The 20,726-nt window shown below is 39.8% G+C and overlaps 1 protein-coding gene across 1 annotated transcript in view; it reads right to left on the bottom strand.

Moving 5' to 3' along the window:
* Window positions 1-20,726, bottom strand: part of LOC115004539 (protein kinase C-binding protein NELL1-like) — a 239,280-nt gene that overhangs the window by 56,643 nt on the left and 161,911 nt on the right. Inside the window, 1 exon segment of the mRNA XM_029426188.1 lies at window positions 14,581-14,706. Within this exon segment, the coding sequence (XP_029282048.1) occupies window positions 14,581-14,706 (126 nt within the window).

The following is a 20,726-nucleotide window of genomic DNA, read 5'->3' as shown; positions in this document are numbered from 1 at the left end:
CTATGCTTTCCAGATGTTTGCTAATTAACCTCCACTTTACTCGGACTTTGGTGGTTGGCTGCATCTGCAGAGGACCCCAAGGGAAGGTTTAAGGAATATTTCACTGAAGACGTTTATCTGAGCATCAAAAGCTCACCACCTGTAGCCTGAAAGGTCTTTCAGAAAGGTTTGTAGTGAGCCATGTTTCATAGTTAAATCATATGTTCAAACAACCAATAAGTACTTTAGCTATTAGGCTGGAGTGCACCAGGAACGCTCTAAAGGTCTATGCAGCAGGCTGAATGAAGACTTTGAAAAAGAGATTAGCATCAGATATGTTCCAAAAATCATAATTTGAACAAAAAATAACAAACTAAACAGCTTCTATTTCTCTGGAGTGATAAGCTATTTCCCTTTACCAATGTTCTCTTACATTGAACGCATATGGCAAATATAATCAGCTAACTTCAGTTGGATTTGGCCATATGAGTGCTTTTATGAAGCCCTACAGTTCAACTTAACTGCTTCAAATATGAAGTGAATGGACCCATGAGTGTGCAGGACATTTTGTAAAAACTAAACTGCATGCATATTACTCAATACATATATGTTTGCAACTTCATTCCCCGTGCTTCTTCCAATTTGGAATGCAATTCCTCTTTTCACCTTCCTCAATGGAACACAAAATCCATCGGATGGACGCTACTTTTTTACTAAAAAGCCAACAATAGGGCTTTTTCTCAGCAGTTTTAGAAGAGTAGGAAAAGCAGATGTGCTAATAGAAACATTAACAATGGCTCTGTTCTATTCAAGTGTCCCAGTAAGTCAGCACGCTGTGACAGCATGCACAATACCAGGACCATGAAACCCAAACAGGAATCAGGAATACTAATTACAGATTTCTGTCAACTCAGGTTTCTTAAGTCTACTGTTGAGCAGTGCATCCGCCTGCTCCAGCATGCTAATCACAGCAGTGTCAACACGTCATCGGCTACAAGACATACTTCATGTTCCACTAATGAGCCCAACTGAAAGATCCTAATGAGGCAGCTTTGGAGTTGACCTGAGGCCACCAGAACCCTGCATAAGTGACGAGGAGCTTATGCAGGGTTGTGGAAATCAGAAAAGGAATTCAGATTAATCCAATTTTCCAAAGAAATAGAATTATAACAACATGGAATGATAATTATGTCTCAACAATACCCGTTGCTAATAAATATGGAATGAATGGATTTTTGGCAACGTGTTTATTGATTCAAGTCATACAAGCTTATCAAATTGATTAAGCTGCAGTTAATTCATCTTCAATTAGAATCTAAAATGAGTTTAGAGGATGAAAAAACAATACATCAAAAGGAAACCTTACTTTTGATGATGGTGCAGCGGGGATTTACAAAAGAGCTGCAATGCAGAAGTATCTTTTTATATCAAACCATGAACTGTGTTTTTAAGTGCCAGTCAGGACCTGGCCTGAGGCTGCCTCCACTCACAAGGTACACACTGACTAAAACACACTCCTCATTAATATGCAAAAGCTTTGGTGGGAGTCATGACTAATACATTCCCTTTAATTAATGATTGGTGCTCATGAAGCCCTGGAGCAACTAGGAGAAATGATTTAGCCTTTTCTCTTCCCAAGGATTTCCTCCCCACGCTGAACCATAAAGTGGAGGTGAATGTCAACAGTGCTGGTGGGATATGTAGGAGTTTATGTAAAGGGATATGAAATGTAGACTACATTAATGTTAGAGTAATAGAGGAAGAGTTGCATGATTAAATATTCAGTGTGTTAATGGCTGTGAGCTGATGGAGGGGAGAGCAAAAAAAATCAAAACATTGACGACCATGGCTGCTCATTAATGCTGTTTAATGTCCGCTGGCCAATGGGAAATTATAGGCTGGGAAGTATAAACAGACAGATGCAGGGGCTGAATTGATGGATAATGAGTAAGTGAAAAACTGCCAAGCTGAATAAGCAATAAATCCCTCCCAGAACACACTTAGCAGCCGTATTTTCGTGGCGGCGCAACGGCCAGTGCAAGCAGCGCTCCGGCAGTTTGTTTTCCTGACCTTGAAAAGTGATTTGCCCGTCTGTGTGGTATTTTGGTGCCAAAACTTTAAAACGACTGCTAAGCCCGAGCCGGAGGACCTGAGGGACCTTCTTGGCTCATACATTAGAAGCACTCCAGACAAGTCAGTAGGTGAAAACTGAAATGAATCACCATGTAAAGAGCATTTCTATGTGTTTGAGGGCTGCACTATTCTCTATTCTGCTATAGATTGTGTAAGAAGTCAAATTGGATTAATGTGTTGTTACATGCTGCAGTATTTGCTGCAGGGCTGTAGTGCCTATAGTCTACTGCAGTTCAAAATATTTTCAATAATCTCCTTTGAAATATTTTTCCTACTGACCAGCAGAAAACGTTTTGGGTTGGAAAAAAAGGCTATATAAATAGACACAATACAGCGCAGCGCCACCAGTGTGACTGAACAACTGAAAGAACACTTACCTGCTGCATTTCAAATGTTTAGAATCCATCACTGAATTCATGGCAAGCCAATGTTTTGTCATCATGCAATAACACTAAGGCAGCATTGTAGTTGCATTGAACTGAGTCTTTTTGATAAGCTGCTCTTACAACACACGGGCTTCTTTCTCACTTCTTTCTCCATGTGTTCAGCTGTTGCTGATACGTTTCAACCACAAATCCTTTTGCTTCATTTTTGTCAGATTTGTAAATTTGTTTCATGTATCCCCTGCATTACTTCAAATGACCCTTAGGGGTGATAGTATACTGCCTATGACTGAAGTCTATTATTATCTAGATTTTGGCGAAGAGCTGTTTGACAATAGAGCTAATAACATTTCATAGGCTTTTTGTTTCTACATTTGTCTTTCATTCATTTCTTCCAAACCAACATCCGCCCAATAGAGGAACTGCATTTTAATGCACCTCTACACTGGCTTCAGAAATTAGCTGTCGTAGCTGTCGTTTAATGGGAGGACTGAAAAATAAATAAAAACAGCTTTCATAGAATAATTATTAGATTAGATTAAAATTGACCAGTTAGAGTATCCAGAATATTTTTTCCCTTCAATACAATAACCTAACCCAGCGATGAATGATCGTGTCACTGGAAAGTTATTGCATTGACAGTAGTAAGCTCAGTGGAGATAACAGCCACGTCTGAACACGCCTGTCAGGTTTGGTCTAATTAGTGATGATAATAGAGTGATGCAGTGTCAGGCCTGGGCATGTTGAGGTGACCCCCCGAAGTGCTGGGCTAATGGTGCGTAATGACTGATCATCGGGACCACGGACAGCAGCCGTCACACTCACTACGGCTTCTGCACAGTGGACACTCCAGAGGTAATAGGAGGATGAGAGGGATGACTGAGGTTATTTCCTGTTTCACAGGATTACTGGGAAAACAATATGTTCCTCACCAATGAAGGCCGTTAAGACCTAGAGCTGTGTCCGAAATCACTCCCTTGTTCAGTTTTTACTGTTCCCTCAAGGCTTAGTAGTTTAGTGAGCAGTAAATCCACTACAGTGCAGATAATTACACTTTCACTACACAAGGTGCTTCAGATTAAACACAAAATTAGTATTTGCCTTTGTTTATTTACTGTATTTGAACAAATGCTTTAATTACTGACAATAGCAATTACTCAGGAGTTCTAATTCATTCTCTCCTTTTGCCTTTTGTTTCTGTAGGTCTGTCATAAAGCCTCAGCATAAATGTTAATTTCCCACTCAAGTTGAAACATTTCCAATGCAAGGGCAACTGTTGGCCTCCATTTGCACTGCCTAGAGCTAAAGATTAGTGTCCACTTGTTTCTTCAGATCAACTTTGTATGAATCACGGCATCTGTAAAATGGACTTCATGTTCGGTCTGGAAAAACAGCTAAATAAAATGTGAAAGAAAGAGAAAGTAAGTTTACTCGCGTACTGAACTTAAACAATTGTGAGCAACATTTGAGCTCCTTGGTGGAGGTTATGTTTTCGGTTTGGTTTGTTTGTCTGTAAACAGGATTACAGAAAAACTAATGTGCCTGACTTTTATGAAACTTGGTGGAAGGGTGTAGCATGTGCCACAAATTTTTTTTTTTTATTTTGGAGCCACCCGAATAATGAGGCATATACACAAAGTTTTTTTTTTTAAACTTTTGTTAACATTGGCATTTAGCCTTGGCCGAAGTCTGCCCTCTTGTAGTTGTGTGAGTAGTCTTCATCCTGTCTCCTACATAAAAGTAAGCATTTTCTTTTTTGCCATGCCGAAGCCCGTTCTCCAACCTTAACCAAATAGTTTTAGCTGCCTAAAGTCCTCCAAATGCTCATATGAATGAATCATTTTGGAAGACGATGACAACCTGTTTTGCAATATTCAACTTTTATATCTTTAACACGCTTTTCTGTGTTACATTCTTTTCCACTCTTGTCTGATTTATAGCTCTTCACTTCTACTTGTCCTTCATGCGAACAATCTTGGAATTGAAGCTTCCTAGACAGGTGTTCTCACACTGATAAGCCATGCCACTTATATTTATATATATTAATGGCATTGCTTAAGTAGCTCTCACCTAGTGGGAAATTGTGTGAAAATAAAACTAATATGTAGTATGAGAGTGTGGACAGTGGTTTTAAATACTATTAATAGAGATCATTTTGAGGGGGCAGATTTGAATCTCAAAAGAGATTTTTTTGTGAGATATGTGTGCACTATCTATATGTTGAGTGTGCAGCTGTGGCCCATTCAGCTGACAGAGTGACATCTGTCCTCAGGTGTTAAAAGCTCTCTCTCCACTAACCATCTCTTTTCCAGCCAGTACAATCTGCATCAGCAACTTCTCCACACAACAAGTTATGCTATTTGCGTTTGAAGCCTATTTATACTTGTCTTTCGGTTTCCTGTTACTTTCTCTCATTGCACTTTATTTTTTACCTCAAACTGAATTGGCCATGTCAATTCACATTATCTTTTTTCAAATTACAGAGAAATCAAACTGAAGTCAGTTCATCTGTCTTTGCTTCTTCTCTCAGCGCTCAGAACCTTTTTTGTAAATGGTCTCTAAAACTTAACAGAAGAGACAAACTCTGTGTGTATTACGGGATCTATGAGTTAAACCAACAGCTCGTGATTCACTTTTACTTTGCATAATACATTCCTAAAACATGTCCCAGTCTCTTTAGCTTCCACCGTCGTCTCATTCAAGCAGAACACTTCAGGAATGTGAAATTTAATGACCAGTGACAAGCCCATAAAAAAGAACAGCGCACGGCAGGACTTTTTCCGTCTATTTCTATTTTTTTATGTGCCAACGCAAAGTCGTCATGCTCGCTTTCTGCCTCGGCCTTGCTGCTCACCTTGACGTGATGTGAGCTCAGCAGATATCCGTCCTGTGTCACAGGGGGAAACATATTGATTGCCCGTCATAGCATTTAGCCTGGAGGACATGGATTTCCATAAAATTAGTGGGAGGAAATTTCTGAATTTCCTACAGTAATCCACCTGGAGTTCAAGAGGCTGTTTTATTTTGACCCGCCAGTCAATTTGTTCTACCTTACACAGTTCTTAAATCTCACTGCAATGCTTCAGAAATAAGAGTATGTCATTATTAAGATTTTATTAAAACACAATGGGCCTCAAGGGGCACCTTGCATAGGGCAGTGTAGAGTTAGGGACCTTTATGTATTCTGGTGATGTTTTAAGACTACTTCTTTAACTATCCTTTTATGATGCAGATGTGTAATTTATGTCATCACTGAACTAAGGCACTAAGGTAAAGTATCTTTGCATGATATGCTTCTATCCAAATATCATGAATCTTCAAGAAAATGTCACAAAATTACATAATATGTATTTCCATTCTTAAGACGGTGGATCGAGTACACAAGAGTGTCAGACTTTGACATTCCTTTTTCCGTCAAACAGTTGACGTGGTTTCTTTTGAACATAAAGACAATCTCTGCTTAACCTTCAGCAGGTAGTTTAAGCTGCCTCAACTTAACCACTGGCCACTTGGTAGGAACAGAATCAAGCTGTAAGCATTTGGTGCGTTTCCATTCAATTGATCAAGCAAAGTAGACTTTTAAAATATCGCAAAACAGAAATAGCGAATTAGGTGCGTTTCCATTAACTTGTTTCCATTAAATGAACTAGGTTACAGAAGGCATAGTTTTGTCAGAAGTTGGCGGTGTACGCTACGCGTTACGACTGTCTGTAATCCGCCAGTAAATAGAGTAGAAGAAGTAGAGTATGCTAACTGGAAGACAAAACAAGTCACCTTGGCAATCTAACCCATCTACGGGAGACAAATGGAGAGAAATCTTCAGGAATTGTATTCAATTTGGCAAGTTTAAATTGTTCTTCCATGTCAGATAGTCTTGGTCGCGTTTCATGCTGTCCGGAGACAAAGCCAAGTTAACGCTCATTATGGGGATATCTGGAAAGAACAGCTGTCCATCAACTCTTTATCGACAAAGGCAAAAAACTCCTCAAGCCGACGTTAAAACGTTCTTGTGCAATTGATACATTTTTGGCAAATTTCTCCATTTCAATACAGCTTTTCTAATGCAATACTTCAAAATGCACATGACAATAAGTTTATGGAACCACAGCTATTGACACATCAGCCTCATATAAAGTTGTTAAGGAAAACTTGTTTGCAAACAGCTGCCTGTTTACACATCTAGCAGAAAGGGAGAAATATTAACATTGATTTTGGAGTCCTGTTTCTGGTCACAAGTCCTGTATTCACTCTCTGTTCCGGACACCACCAGCTCTTGGGAAAGGAAGTATCTAGCAGCTAAATGCTCCACAGGTTTCATATTATGAGCAACTGCTTTTGCATACAAATAGTCATGTGATCCATTGTAATATAAACATTAATTATACCCACATAAACCATAGGGCTGCAGTATATATGGGTTGTTTTTGCAGGGGTCATATGAGTCGCTTTGGAAGACACTTATGAAGGTATGGGGACTTGTACAGACAGAAATGGTGGGTGGCTGCAACATGCTGATGCTGTGACTACACTGCCAAAAATGAAATAAACCACCAAAAATTCACACCATCGTCTTTTCCAACATCACATTTCCAACTTTTTCATTTCGATTTCTTTTAATGGTAAACACTTTTATACCAAAGCGCTGTACAATGTACCCACGCATCAAAGCACACTTAGTGTATTTCCAGGTAATAGGAGCTTATTTATAAGGAGTGGCAGAGTAAATAAGCACATTTTGCAATTGAAAATGGGGCAGGGAAGAAGGAGAAGTGCAACGAAAAAGAGAAATCTGCGAGGCTGCTGAGGAAGTGCATGTGTTACAGTCACACGGTATTATTAACACGAAGCATTAAAGAGCTGGTCATTTAAAACACACTTGCCGAAAATATTTCCATTTACATAACAAATTACAGCTGCTTCTTCACTGGCATTAGCTGGGTTTGTTTTATAGCGTCCTGACCGCCCAGTTCATATCCTCTGTGTACAGTAGCTCTGTGTAGCAGAACAGAGCCTGCGAGGATAATGCAATTAATTTACTACCAAATGAAATATACAGCTCAGGGCAATAAAGATGCTTAGGCTGCAATTCACATTAATGAAAGCATGTTCCATTAATGTGCTCTGTCAGTAAACATCCATCCCAAAGCCACAGCGCATTATTATTATTCCGCATGTCTCCATGTATATTCAGCCAGGGGAACAGGAACACGAGGATAGACATCACTCTGGATGCATGTACAGTCTGTTGACGAGCAGGAAGAAATACTCCTTTAGTCGAACCTTTACGGGTAAGCTTAAAATAAACACAAGCTTCTCAGAGCCAATTACAAATAAATGAAAGTGAGGAGTAAGGAAAACTTATCTGACTCCTTCCCAAACTGTGTTTGATGGGCTTATTAAACTGGTTGGTGCCGAGCCAGCTTGACGGCGTGACCTCCATTTTTGAAGAGTTAATGTATACAGGGAGGGTTGCCAAGGTTTCCAGGCTCGTCACACCTGAGCTCCATATTCATTATATGTATAATTGGAATTGGATTTGATTAAATTTTCATTAAACATATAATGTGTCTTGGGGGGGGGGGTGCAGCCTTTCCCAATGCTATAATTTTGGAGGATATATGTAGCAACTGATGCGTGAAATTAATGGCAGCTTCTTTTGGTCAGCCATACAGCAGCCTGAGCATATTGTCTGTAAATGGCAGCTTGATAAGTAAATTAAAAAAGTCAAGTATTGATTAGTGGAGGGAGGATGAGGATAAAGAGAAATGTATAATCGAGGATCAAAGGCAACAGCACGTGTGGCGGAATAAAGGATTAGCAAACACTGAAGTCTGCTCAGTTGAATCAACACAGTTAAAATACCACCCTGTGTTTATGTCAGCTAAAGGAACAATAAGTGAGTTGTGGGTGAACAGACAAGTTATTTTAATTAGGGCTTGAGTTATGTGATTGTTTCATCAATAAAAGCAAAAAAACAAAAAGAAATCCAATAATTTATTGGTCGGTTGTGGTCTTGCTTACACAAAGACTTTACATTAATTACATTACTTAAGATTATGTAAGAGGGCAGGGTATTTTACAGTTGAACAATTAAATTAACTATCAATTATGACATAAATATAGGATGACCCTGACAAACCAAGCTGTATGAGACCATAATCAATGCGGTGGTGAGTAAATTATTATTATATGATGAACTAAATTTTGCTCAAAAAAGGGTCATCAACAGATAAAGAACTTTTGTGTACTGAAACTTCTAACTCTATATCTGCCAACAATCAGATCAGCCCAACATGTTTGTGATTTCTATCAGCCTATAATATTGGCCTAACAATATATTGTTCAAATTGTAACAGTTCTTACACTAAAGTGTCTCGAGACCACTGAGGGTATAAAGGTTGTAGCTTGGCAGTCAGTCCGCTCTTTAATCTATTAGCGAGTTTCAATGTCTTCACCCAGTCATACAGTGTGCAAAGCTACACTTTCTAAAGATTAGGAATTCATTTTAAAGTACTACACTTTATCTCCAGGCCCGAGCTGAACCTGCTGTCAAAGTTTATTTACGGCACAGAGCCGAAAGGAAGAAAAGACCATAAACCTCTCATTCCAGCTGTTTAATCTGTAACTGCAAGCTTCATCAGCGGCTGCTTAATGTAGAAAACAATTCCTCTAAAACCCACAGACCATAAGATAGGTACACAGTGGGAATTGGGCTACACAATTACCTATGGCTAACCAAACTCCACCAACACATGTCAGAGATCATAAAGACCTTCCAGGGGGGCAATCTCTTGTGTTCTACTGCACTTTGCAGACTAATGGTAAACACCGGTATCATCTACACTTCACCACATAAATAATCTGCATCTTAGTCTTGAAAATAAATGTCTATTTTAAATATGTCCCTCTCTGTGAATTCAACCAATAGCCAGTGAAGCTTTTCAATTTCTCAAACTCAATATGTACACATAATCAGCTTCACATCAAATGTCCTTTAAATGGGGACACCACAGGCTATTTTGAACTACATATAAAGATAAAGTCATCCTGGACTAAGAGTGAACAGGTTTGGGCCGCATCAACATGGATGTGACAGCTCGTGGCATTTTGAGAGGGAGAGGTAAGGAAGCTCACGCATCCTGCCACCGCTCTTCTTCCCCAGAGCTGCTTGGCTGCTTCCATAGAGGTGAGATGAAGTGGAACCACAATTACCGCAGCCTCCTATTGTTTACAGGGAGCAGTCTCCACAAAAGGACATGCACCTCCGCCAGGCAGGAGAGACAGGGGGAGAGATGAGGCTGAGGATGTCTGATGCAAAAGGTGATACATGAGGTGTTGTGTAAAAGCTGCAATAGGTGACATTTCCTCTAAGGAAGGAGATGTTCAGATTGTAATGTTGAGGTGGAATTTGTAGACAAGACGATGCCTACAGTGTTGTTAGGTAAGTTTGTGGGTGGACGAAGCCAAGAGCTGTCTGCTGTCTATAGAGACACACATACAGTAGACGCATGCACACTGGCCAGAAGCTAAAACACATCGACAAACACAAATACTGGAGTCGGTGATTGTCATCAAACACTCTCGCAGTCTCTGTGTTTTATCTTGGCTCTGCTAGATTGTAACGATTCAGGTGACTTCTTTACATCTGACTGAGGACATGTACGTGTTGTCACCGTACGGTCACCGCTTCCTGCTCGGCAAACATGAAACATTTAGAACCTGCATAGTGTATTAACTTTTTTATTGTATTTAACTACAGTACAGAAGCTCTTTGTGCAGACAAATGCTAAAGAGAAGAAAAGTAATGTACTTTTGAAGGGTTCATGTAACATACTAACCAACAGTGGTGCGTACTTACTTGAACGTTTCATATTTAAGTAGCATTTCATGCTTCTTAATACTAGTGCAATATTTCAGAGGGAAATATTGAATATTTTTATTCCACTACATTTATCTGACAGCTATGGTAACATGGTTACTATGAAGATTAAGATTTTACATCCAGATCATTCGTCAAATATTAACGTGCTGTTTACACGTTAATGTGTAAGTAATAATAATCCAATAGCATAAAAGTCTGAAGGAGACCGTTCCGCAAAATGAGTATCTTCAGTATTTTTGGTACTGAAGTACATTTGGCCGATAATACCTCAGGTATTGATCCAGTATTGGTAACTGTAGTTAAGCAAAGAATATGAATTCTTCCTCCACCACAGCTAACCAGGCACCACATGTTATGAAACATATAATGAAAAGTATAAAGTAAACCCGAATATCCTTTGAAGACTTGAAATGATGCTGACACATCCTGCTATAACCTTAAAATTACAACCCAAAATCCAAAATATATATTTTTTCATTTATCTGTAGTTTTGTTTTGTTGTGAGTGGCCGAGTGTTGGAGGTATCGCCCGTAGAGATGTCTGCCTTCTCTCGAACATAATGGAACTAGATGGCACCCAAAGAAATACATTTGAAAAACTCAACAGCAATATCTCGTTCCAGAAATAATGACCCAGTTACTTGTGGTGAGTTTGGAATGAACTGTCACTTTAAACTTGGTGTACCTGCAGGACGCTAACACTGTACAGACCACTTCACAGACTGCAAGTACAATGAAGAGTTCAATATGAACATGTAATACCCTTTTCAGTTAACATGGTCATTTTCAAAAAGAATGTTCTGTCATTAAAGTAATCCAGCTACAGTGCACAGCAGCCTATACAACTAAAGGTTGTGTGTGTGTGTGTGTGTGTGTGTGTGTGTGTGTGTGTGTGTGTGTGTGTCTGTCCTAAAAAACAGTCTGGTAGTCAAACACTAGAAAAACTACAAGCATGATGTCCAAATCCAACTCAAGGGTATAATCAACAACCCCAAAAGTGGGCGGGTGTTAAAGGGCTATAATAGGGTCAGGCATATACAGTATATACCTCCAGGCTCTGTTCAGGGTACCATTACTCACCCTCTCCTATATCAAGCATTATATCCATTATATATGTCGGGAAATCAATATCTGCTCACATTGCTACATCCACAGGACATCAAGGATACGGATAATTGACGATTAGTATGGCTTTCATTTTTTCAAGATATTCATGTTTTTTTATTACAGGTCATTTAGCAGACGCTCTTATCCAGAGCGACTTACAGTGAACTAACTACAGGGACGGTCTCCTTGGAGCAACTTGGGGTTAAGTGCCTTGCTCAGGGGCACAATGGTGGCAGCCCTGGTATTGAACTCACAACTATTTGGAAGCCGTACCACCCTCTTGTTTCTCATCTGCTCGCAGCTCTACCATAGCAACCGTAGCAGGTCATTTGGCCACTCACTGATTGGAGGAGGTGATGTCCGAGAACAAAGTGACATCATTGCATACCTTCCATTATGATGAATGATAAAAGCCTAATCAGAGCAGCTACTGGACTTGCTGAGTGAACAGTCCCCTGGCTAATCGCTTTATAGAATGAGAAACTTGTGTCTGTGTGTGTCCTGCTTAATGCGGCGACAACAATATCATTACCGGAAAGCTTTCCAGATCCAGACACAATGAAGAATAACAATACAGATTTTAGCACAACGCACCAATTACAGAAGCTAATGTGCAATCGTGTTAGCGTTGTGAAATATGAGCAGTCGCCTGCCTGCGCCATGTACGGTAACTCTCTATTACGTTCATGCAGAGAATCTGAAACCCTTGAGAAGAAGCTAAAGGAGAAGCAGGGAGAGGGAAAAGGAGACAGAGAGAGGATTTATCTCTCCCAGCAGATGTAGAGCAGGCTCCAAGGGCTCCCAGTCAGCAGCCAGGACAGTTTACAAGCTGCAAAATAGATTGATTGTCTATGGATCCCTGTCCCTGCGAGGCTGCCAACTCTGAGCTAATTAAAGAACACTTTTCCAGAAAAACACTGAGCAGCAACCAAGCACAGCCTATTCACTCTGGAGAAAACATGTTGCTTTAAACCCCTTCCTAGGAAAAACACTATGAAACCGGAGCAGGTGTCACTGTAATACAAAAAAAAAAAAAGCTTGAGGCACAGAGGAGAGTTTTAATCTGAATATTTACTGCAGACAAGCTATTAAAACACTGAATGGCTGCAATCACCCATTGTTGTTCCACCACATGCTGATTCTCCAAATCTATAAAAAGACAGACACTGAGGTATTCACCAATTAGTTTGGGTTCATTTCACTACACGTTTTAATTTCAAATAGCTAAAGATACAGTGCCACAGTCACAGATGTGGCCAGCAGTTGATAGAAGCTACCATTTTTCGACACATTTGGGAGTCAGTACTAACCTCTGACTAATAACCTCTAAAACTGCGAACAATGTCATTAAGGTGTAAAACTGACAAAGAGAGAAGGCAACAAACATATTGGAATGATTTACTTATTGACTTTCATTATATGCGAGTGTGAAAAGTAAGAATATCTACACAAGTACAAGATATATGTAATATTGTTAGGTACTTTACTTGAGTATTGCCATAACTGTGACTGTAACGTTGTTTTAATGGTGATGAAACACAGTTTCATTCCCTCTTTGTGCCATGACTAAAGGATAGCAGCTCTGTGAGGCTATACTTAGAAACAGTCGTGCTTTGAGATAAATGCTTTAAGAAAAACAATGCCTGAATCTAAATGTGCACCCTTTGGACTTGTGGACTAATCCCTGCTGAAGTCTGTAAGGGTGCCGGGGATGAAATGTGCTATGAGGCAGAACTTGCTTTAAGTGATTCTACGGATATGAACTGACACGATTACTCGTTGTTTTTTCGAAACAGTTTTTCCAGGGTTGATATTGGCAGCGTATGCAGGATTTTAACAATTCGCCTCGGGATTAATAAAGTTCTATTTTATCCTCTCTTATATGTGCAGGGTCTGCAACTTTACATAGTAGCTTCATAATGTATATGGTCAGAATGCACAGTGAAACTTTCCCTTTTCATGAGCTGCCAAATTAAACGCTAAACTGAGGAGCCCCACACTTGATAGATGGACAGAAAGAAGAAGAATATTTACCATCTACACATTTTGGTTTAGCGTGTAAGCATACAAACTAGAGCTGTCAAGCCATTACAAAAATGTATCTAATTAATTACAAGCTTTGTGATTAATTAATCGCAATATATCAATATTTGCTGTCGAAGGGGGGGGGGGGGGGGGGGGGGTTGGAAGATGAGTGAATTAATGAGTAGCATTATAAACTGTTCTACAGTTCAATCCGGTCGCCTTTTTAAATGTAAACTGTCCATTCACTGGGCCAAGTATCGTTTTTTCATCCGCTTCATCATGTTGACGAGGCTGCTGTGGCCGCGCCGCGTCAGTAACGTAAAGAGTCAAGGGGGGGGGGGGGGGGGGGGGCCTTATTTTTTCTGTGATTAATTAATCGAAATTAACTCGTTAATTCGACAGCCCTAATACAAACATTTGTTAAATTAGTACTAAAATCACACATGAGACTGCTGAAAATGCCAACCAAAGATTGAAATGTAGACACGGTGATGTTTGATCTTCTGGGGAACATGGCTGTCTGCAACTAATTTAATTGAAATTTATCGAAAAGTTGTTGCTGCTGGTGGCACTAAATTAAAAGTCAGGAAATATGGAAATGATTTATATTCACACTCTGGCGATCATGGATATCTGTACCAAATGTTAATGCCAACCCATCCAGATTGCAGTCTTAACCATCCCTGGACAGGCTGCAGAGCTACATCACACATAACTAAATCCTCCTTCTTTCAGTTCAGAAAATCATTATTCTTATAATTTGTACACAGTAATAAACTCACAAACTAGCAATCAGTGCTCACTTTTCTCCAAGTCAGCAACTCACACCATTACAACTTTGCAGTGGTCCAGAATCCCTCTTGCAGGAAAGAGCCATTTTACAACTTGCAGTAAGTAGGACATTATAAAACATCCAATATTGTTCACATAGTTTTCCTGAACATCAGCAGTTCAAGGCAATTTATGGAGATCTATAATCTTACTATCAAACAACACTCTTGTATATTTCCTTTGCTTTGCTTCACTCAAGTAAAGGAATTAAAGATCTGATGAGTCGGTAATGCAGACGTACCGGTGCAGGAGTATTCGTCCACTCTGATGAAGCCAGGTAGACAGTCACAGCGATGGCTGCCGGGCAGGTTGACACAAACCGTGTTGGACTGGCAGTAGTGCATCTGGGTGGCACACTCATCAATATCTGAGGACAAACAGAGCAGTTACAGCGGATTAATAACTCCCTTCAAAGTCACACACTCAGGACACAGAGAGCGATTCCTCGGGCGACTGATGAAGCCGGTGGATGAAGCTCGCTGAACTGCTTCAACAATGTTGCCTAAGTCGCATTATAAAGGACATTAAAATTATTAATTAAAGTGTTGCAAAATCGCCTTCACTCGTCAATCACACAGAGACACAAGACAACTTTTTTTAAGGGATTGTTTGTAGACGTGGACAAATATATCATTATCTGTATCCCTTTAAACAACACAATAATCTCTTTATCTGTATTCGGATAGAAGAACGGAAGAGGGCGTGTTTTTTGTGCCAGAAGTCGCGTTATATCGGGCAAATGTGCAGTTGTATTTTCTACCTTAATATTCAATGGCAATGCACATTAATATTTCCACATCCTCATACTGTATTTAAAAGAAATATTTTATATAGAGCAAATCAACTTTGATCAACAGTTTGAACCCCGCCTTTATCTTGCGGACATTGGCAAATCAGAAAAACTAATTCCATTAAACCTAAGGCTGATACAGCATTTTGCATCATAAAGGGAAGGATATTGACTTAAATACAAGGTAAAACATTGTTTTTGAAAAGTATTTTGAGTGGACTTTTTAAATGGAGTAAATCAACACACAGTAAAAAAAGAAAAACTACAGGTTGTAAGCTTCATTTTGATGTAGAGGTTGTGGGGTTTTGAAAGAAATCTAGCTGCCACACTAAGCTTTTGTCTCGCTAGCTCCCGTACATGATACCTCCTCCTCCCGGATACAAGAGTTTCCCTGAGTGATAAATGTAACAAAACGTCCAGAAAGAAAGGTGATAAAGGAGATATGTTGAAGAGAATAGGGAGAAGTGAGGACAGAAAAGGAGAGGAGAGGAAAGAAATTGAAAGAAAATAAGAAAGCTGATGAGATAAGGACATATAAACTGTGGAGGACAAGAGGACAGCAGGGAGAGCGGCATCTTTCCTGACAATCGTAATGTTCAGCTAATATGATTCATTAATGCGTCTCTTCATTCACATGACTCTCTCGCTCTTTCAAATGCAGCACTGAAACACACAGCTCAGGGAGGCATTAGTTGAGCTGGACGACTGCTGATGAAATGGGTTCAGAAACACACAAGGGAGGTGTTATGTAGAAGGACTTGAATTTGTGTGTGTGTGTGTGTGTGTGTGTGTGTGTGTGTGTGTGTGTGTGTGTGTGTGTGTGTGTGTGTGTGTGAATGTGTACAGTACAGAGTGTTTATGTGGATGTGAGAGGCAGAGAGCTGGTTTCCTGAGGCTAACATGCCCTTCCACCACTTAAGGGACTACATATGCTACACTTAAGGGAAGGAGAGAGTGAGGAGAGTATTTCCATATCCTCTCCTTGGATAACTACATTCCAGCTTTGAGGTTTTCAGCTCACACTTTTACCTTACAACAGAATGAATTTGTATGAAGTGTGTAATTGACTTACATGCAACACCCAGAGGTTTGGTCTCGGCAAATTTTATCCTTGGAGAGTGTACAGTAGGAGAGTTGAATTGCACAATCAAAGAGAGACGGATTGTGCATACAGGCCTACAGTACATGAATCACATTTTTGATCGTGTCCTGAAGCACCACTCTACTCATTTGATTACCCTTTATTGGTCGAAAGGTGCCAAGGCATTGTTCAAGCCTGATGGCGGCCAGTCTGTAATGTCGCAGACATGCAGCCTCAATCATTTAAAATCAAGAGCTCGCTGCTTTTGTCAGCTTTCAGTTAGGTTGGGAAAAGCATCTAGCGTCATGCCTGACACATGATGAGGCTTTCTGATCTCTGTCATTCGAATGGTCCTGTATCCACCATGTTTGTAACTCTGTGGTTGTGTATCTGAATGTGTGTGTGTGTGTATGTGTATGTGTGTGTGTGTGTGTGTATGTGTGTGTGTGTGTATGTGTGTGTGTGTGTGTGTGTGTGTGTGTGTGTGTGTGTGTGTGTGTGTGTGTGTGTGTGTGCACCCTCTGCACTCCACAGCCTCCTGTCGAAGCAGGTGAGGTCTGCTGACAGAAGTGGATCTGTCATTTCACACAGGGGGGAATTCATTTTCCTGGATTTGCCGGTGTGTCTCTCTCTGTCTCTCCCTAGTCCTCCCCCCTCCCCTCAGCCCCAGACCTCCTCCTCCCTCCTCCTCCGTCTAAGCTCAGTTTCTTCATCTCTCTGCTGCTTTATTCATGCTGTGATGTAGGTCAGGACTGGGGAGGGGGACAGCTAAAAATAAGACATGATAGGACTCTGTGTGCATGCACATGTATGAGTTGAGTGTGTGTGTGTGTGTGTGTGTGTGTGTGTGTGTGTGTGTGTGTGTGTGTGTGTGTCCACAAATGTGGTCCAGGACCTCAGCCACTGCAGCTGATCAGTCTCTTTGATCAGTTCATTTTTGGTCCGTTTGAAGCCGACTGTAAGAAGCTTCTGCCTCAGAAAGAGAACTATTTAATGTTATGTTTCTTTATTTGAACAGGGTCAATGCAAAAAGAGTTTAAGCTAATTTTATATTTTCCGCCCATAATCCCGAGCAGGGAGGTAAAATAATAAAATATTAAATTGCAATTAGACATGATAAGAAGATTAGACACTAAAAGAGCACAAAATACACCCCACCCACAACCCACTCAAGATAGACCTTAAACGAGTACCAAATACTATACTAAGGTAGTCAACAAAAGTATATCTCAAGAACCACCATTTTTACAAATGTATGCGAGTTTGCTGTGTTTTTTGTCAGAGGGGAGGACGTTTGAAAGTTTGATGTTAGATGTACTGTAGATCTAGTTATTAGTACCATTTTTTCTATTGTTTTATGGACATAAAACAGAAGGACAATTTTCCATAAGAGGTCTTGCATTTTGGTATTCTGCACTCACCACCACCACCACGCTCTTTTGCCTTAAATTTCCTCTTGAGGGATGAATATAGTATTTTGAATTGAACATAATTTCTGAGCTGAGTGTTCCTCAACAGAGGAGCAGCATTATGAATGATCTTAAAGATGAGAGCATGATTACATTTTCAAAATTGGACATATATTTAGTGAGTATACAGTATACATTGTTATATTATAATTATATATATATAATATAGTGGTCAGAAGGCTGTATTTTTTTCAGTGATTCTTGACTTCAACAGAACTCACCAGATCATTTTCTCTGTTGTAAAACATGAAATGTTGGCGCTTGGTTAAGACAAGGAGACAATTTGTTTGTGGAAGTGTGTAATTGTGTAAACCCAGGAGTTATTGTACGCTTGTCTCTCACTCAGCGGGGTGTTTTCAAAAACTCATGAACAGAGTTCTGTGGGATTTATTTGAAAGATTGAATGGTTTGGCAACGGAACATTTGATTTGATCTTGGTGGCGACTCAAATCTCAGATATTCATCATTAAACACAAACTACTACTAAGAAACCTTTGAACTAATACCAAATAATAAAATTGAGCATGGCATGTTTACAGTCAGAAACTTAGTTCAACTTAAGATATGAGGTGTTTCTAAAACGATAGTTTAAAAAGACAAAACAATAGTGAGAAGTGTTCAGAGTTGTGCTTTTTGAACGTCCTGGTGTTCATTTCTCATTCTAACTTTTATATTATCATATTATCATAGTCATAGACTGTTGTATTTGCACCACCACAGGTATTGTTTTTATCAATATTAAAACAATTTCAGTATTTGTAGAAGCTTCATATCCGCTAAAACTCTCGATTGACCTTTCTAAGTGACCAGCGGTGCCACAACACAGCTCAACACGTGCACCATTTAAGGGAAAAGTGACTTTTGCTAAATCATGTATTTTCTGACTAGAGCAGCTTCCATCCAAATGTCCAAACTCCTCCTGAAATATCATCACAGTCTCAGCAGATGTCTCACTTACACACACACACATACACACACAATCAGCATTCCCCTCCTTTTTGACCTCTCTCGCTCTTTCCATCTCTATCCAACACAGAAGTTAATCTCACGCAGCAATTACACACCATGATAATTGAAGCTTGCACAGAGCATTGCTCTCAGCCTACAGGCGCACACACACACACACACACACACACACACACACACACACACACACACACACACACACACACACACACGTAGAGAGATGGGATATTTTATTTATTTTCTCTGATGCATTCGGCATAAACAGCTAATCAGTTGTTTTTTTTTCATCTGACTTCACTGAAACACAATAAACAACCGAAATAGCGTGAGTGAGAAAAAATATTTTCCAATAATTACACAAATTACTATGTCTACAACAACAGAGCAACCGTTTGAGTTCATTCAAAGATGGGGAAGTGTTGACTGCAAACTATTGTCTCACTCCGTTGGGCAGTAACTGGGTTACAATACTGTGATGAGTAACAAATAGTTAGCTAAATTCAGTTATTACATTACATTTACTAATCCCAGATATGCTCCTTTACTTCAACAGTCATCATGATCATCGATTTTGTCATCTTTTTGTACGTTGTAGGGACTGGTCAGGGATGTGTTAGCTCAGCACAAGGGCTGCCATTATACACCTTAAATAACTACAAACTTGCCTTATTACTTTGTGTCTTCACACATCCAAGAATCACCTAAGTGTTTTCAAAGTTGGCCTTCTGTGTGTGGTCCCCTGAGAGTTACAGTAGCTGTTGACGGTCAGTGAAAAGCTCCGATGTTGCTAAACGTCTTTAACACACTAATTAAAACAAAACCAGAACATAATGGTATGAAATCATTAGGAACAAATATATTGACAAAGTCATGACAAATGGGGATGATAGATTTAAGCACCTGTGAGATATGACAAATGTGTTGTAGTTCAGTGATGTTTTGAATGCTTCAACCTGCAGTTTGAGGAGTTTTAGCACAGATGTCTGCACATGAAAAGTTTTAAATCAGCTGCTGTCCTGGATGAAGAAACGTATGTTTCCTTGTTGAGGCCAAACAAGTTCTGACTCTGACCTGCTTCCATCCTCATGAAAGTCCAAACTGATTTTGCTGTGTTGTCAGCTGATCTCTCATTCATCTCCATATATCTGTCCCCCAGAAGCCTCTCTGGTGCAAATACAGCAAAACCTAAAATCTCACGAAGGTTTTGATGCTATTACAATGCATGAATACCTCTTGTATTCATTGATACTCAGTTTAGCTGTTTACATGTGTAGTATATATAATCATTAGGCTCAATTTCAGGATGTTATCATCTCATTGTTCTGCTTTGTAGATATTAGCTTAGAAACATCTGTCTTTTAGAAATGTTTTTCTTATTTTCTGGGTACACACATTTCTTCCTGTGTGTATCAGGTGATTGACAAGCAACAGAGTGTAATAAAATGCAGTTCTGATATGAAAACTCACTGAAATTAGGATTAAAGACGAAAGTTTCTTCTCCTCCCTGTGATGGACTTTTATCAATGTACGATATTTTCATCCCGTCTAAAAATGAACGGTAGGAAAATGGCCTCCTCTGAAGGTGGAAATTAATCTCAACCAGCAATTACATACCATGATAATTTAGTCTTATACACAGTGTTGCTTTCCACAAATACGATTTGTGAAGGAGGAGAAGTGAGCCAGAGATATCTCTCACTATGCTCCCTTCTTCCTGCAGCAGCGGAAACTTAAGACTACTGGCACAAACTTGAAAAGAACTGCAGTATTATCCTTTAATATGGACTGAGCCACGGAGGGGACCGGAAAGCTTTTCATGAAGGAGGTTTCAATTCCACAATGAGGACGCACAGAGGCCTCAAATGGCTGAACTCAACGACTAAACTCTCTTATCTTTCTGTGCTGTAAACCAAAAAACAAAACAACAATCAACATGCAGCGCAGGATGCTGCGTGTCGCCTGTTGGAGTCAGAGGAAAAAAAGAACTACTGATGCATTTAATTAGAGAGCCTTTAGAGAGCAGAAGCTCTTATCACAATCTTTGTCCTTCTAGAAGACGCATACGGAGCAGGAAGTGCTCT

The sequence above is a fragment of the Cottoperca gobio genome, chromosome 3 (genome assembly GCF_900634415.1).
Source record: "Cottoperca gobio chromosome 3, fCotGob3.1, whole genome shotgun sequence".
NCBI classification, from domain to species: Eukaryota; Metazoa; Chordata; class Actinopteri; order Perciformes; family Bovichtidae; genus Cottoperca; species Cottoperca gobio.
Note: the sequence above shows the minus strand (reverse complement) of the source record. Positions and strands in the feature narration are given on the sequence as shown.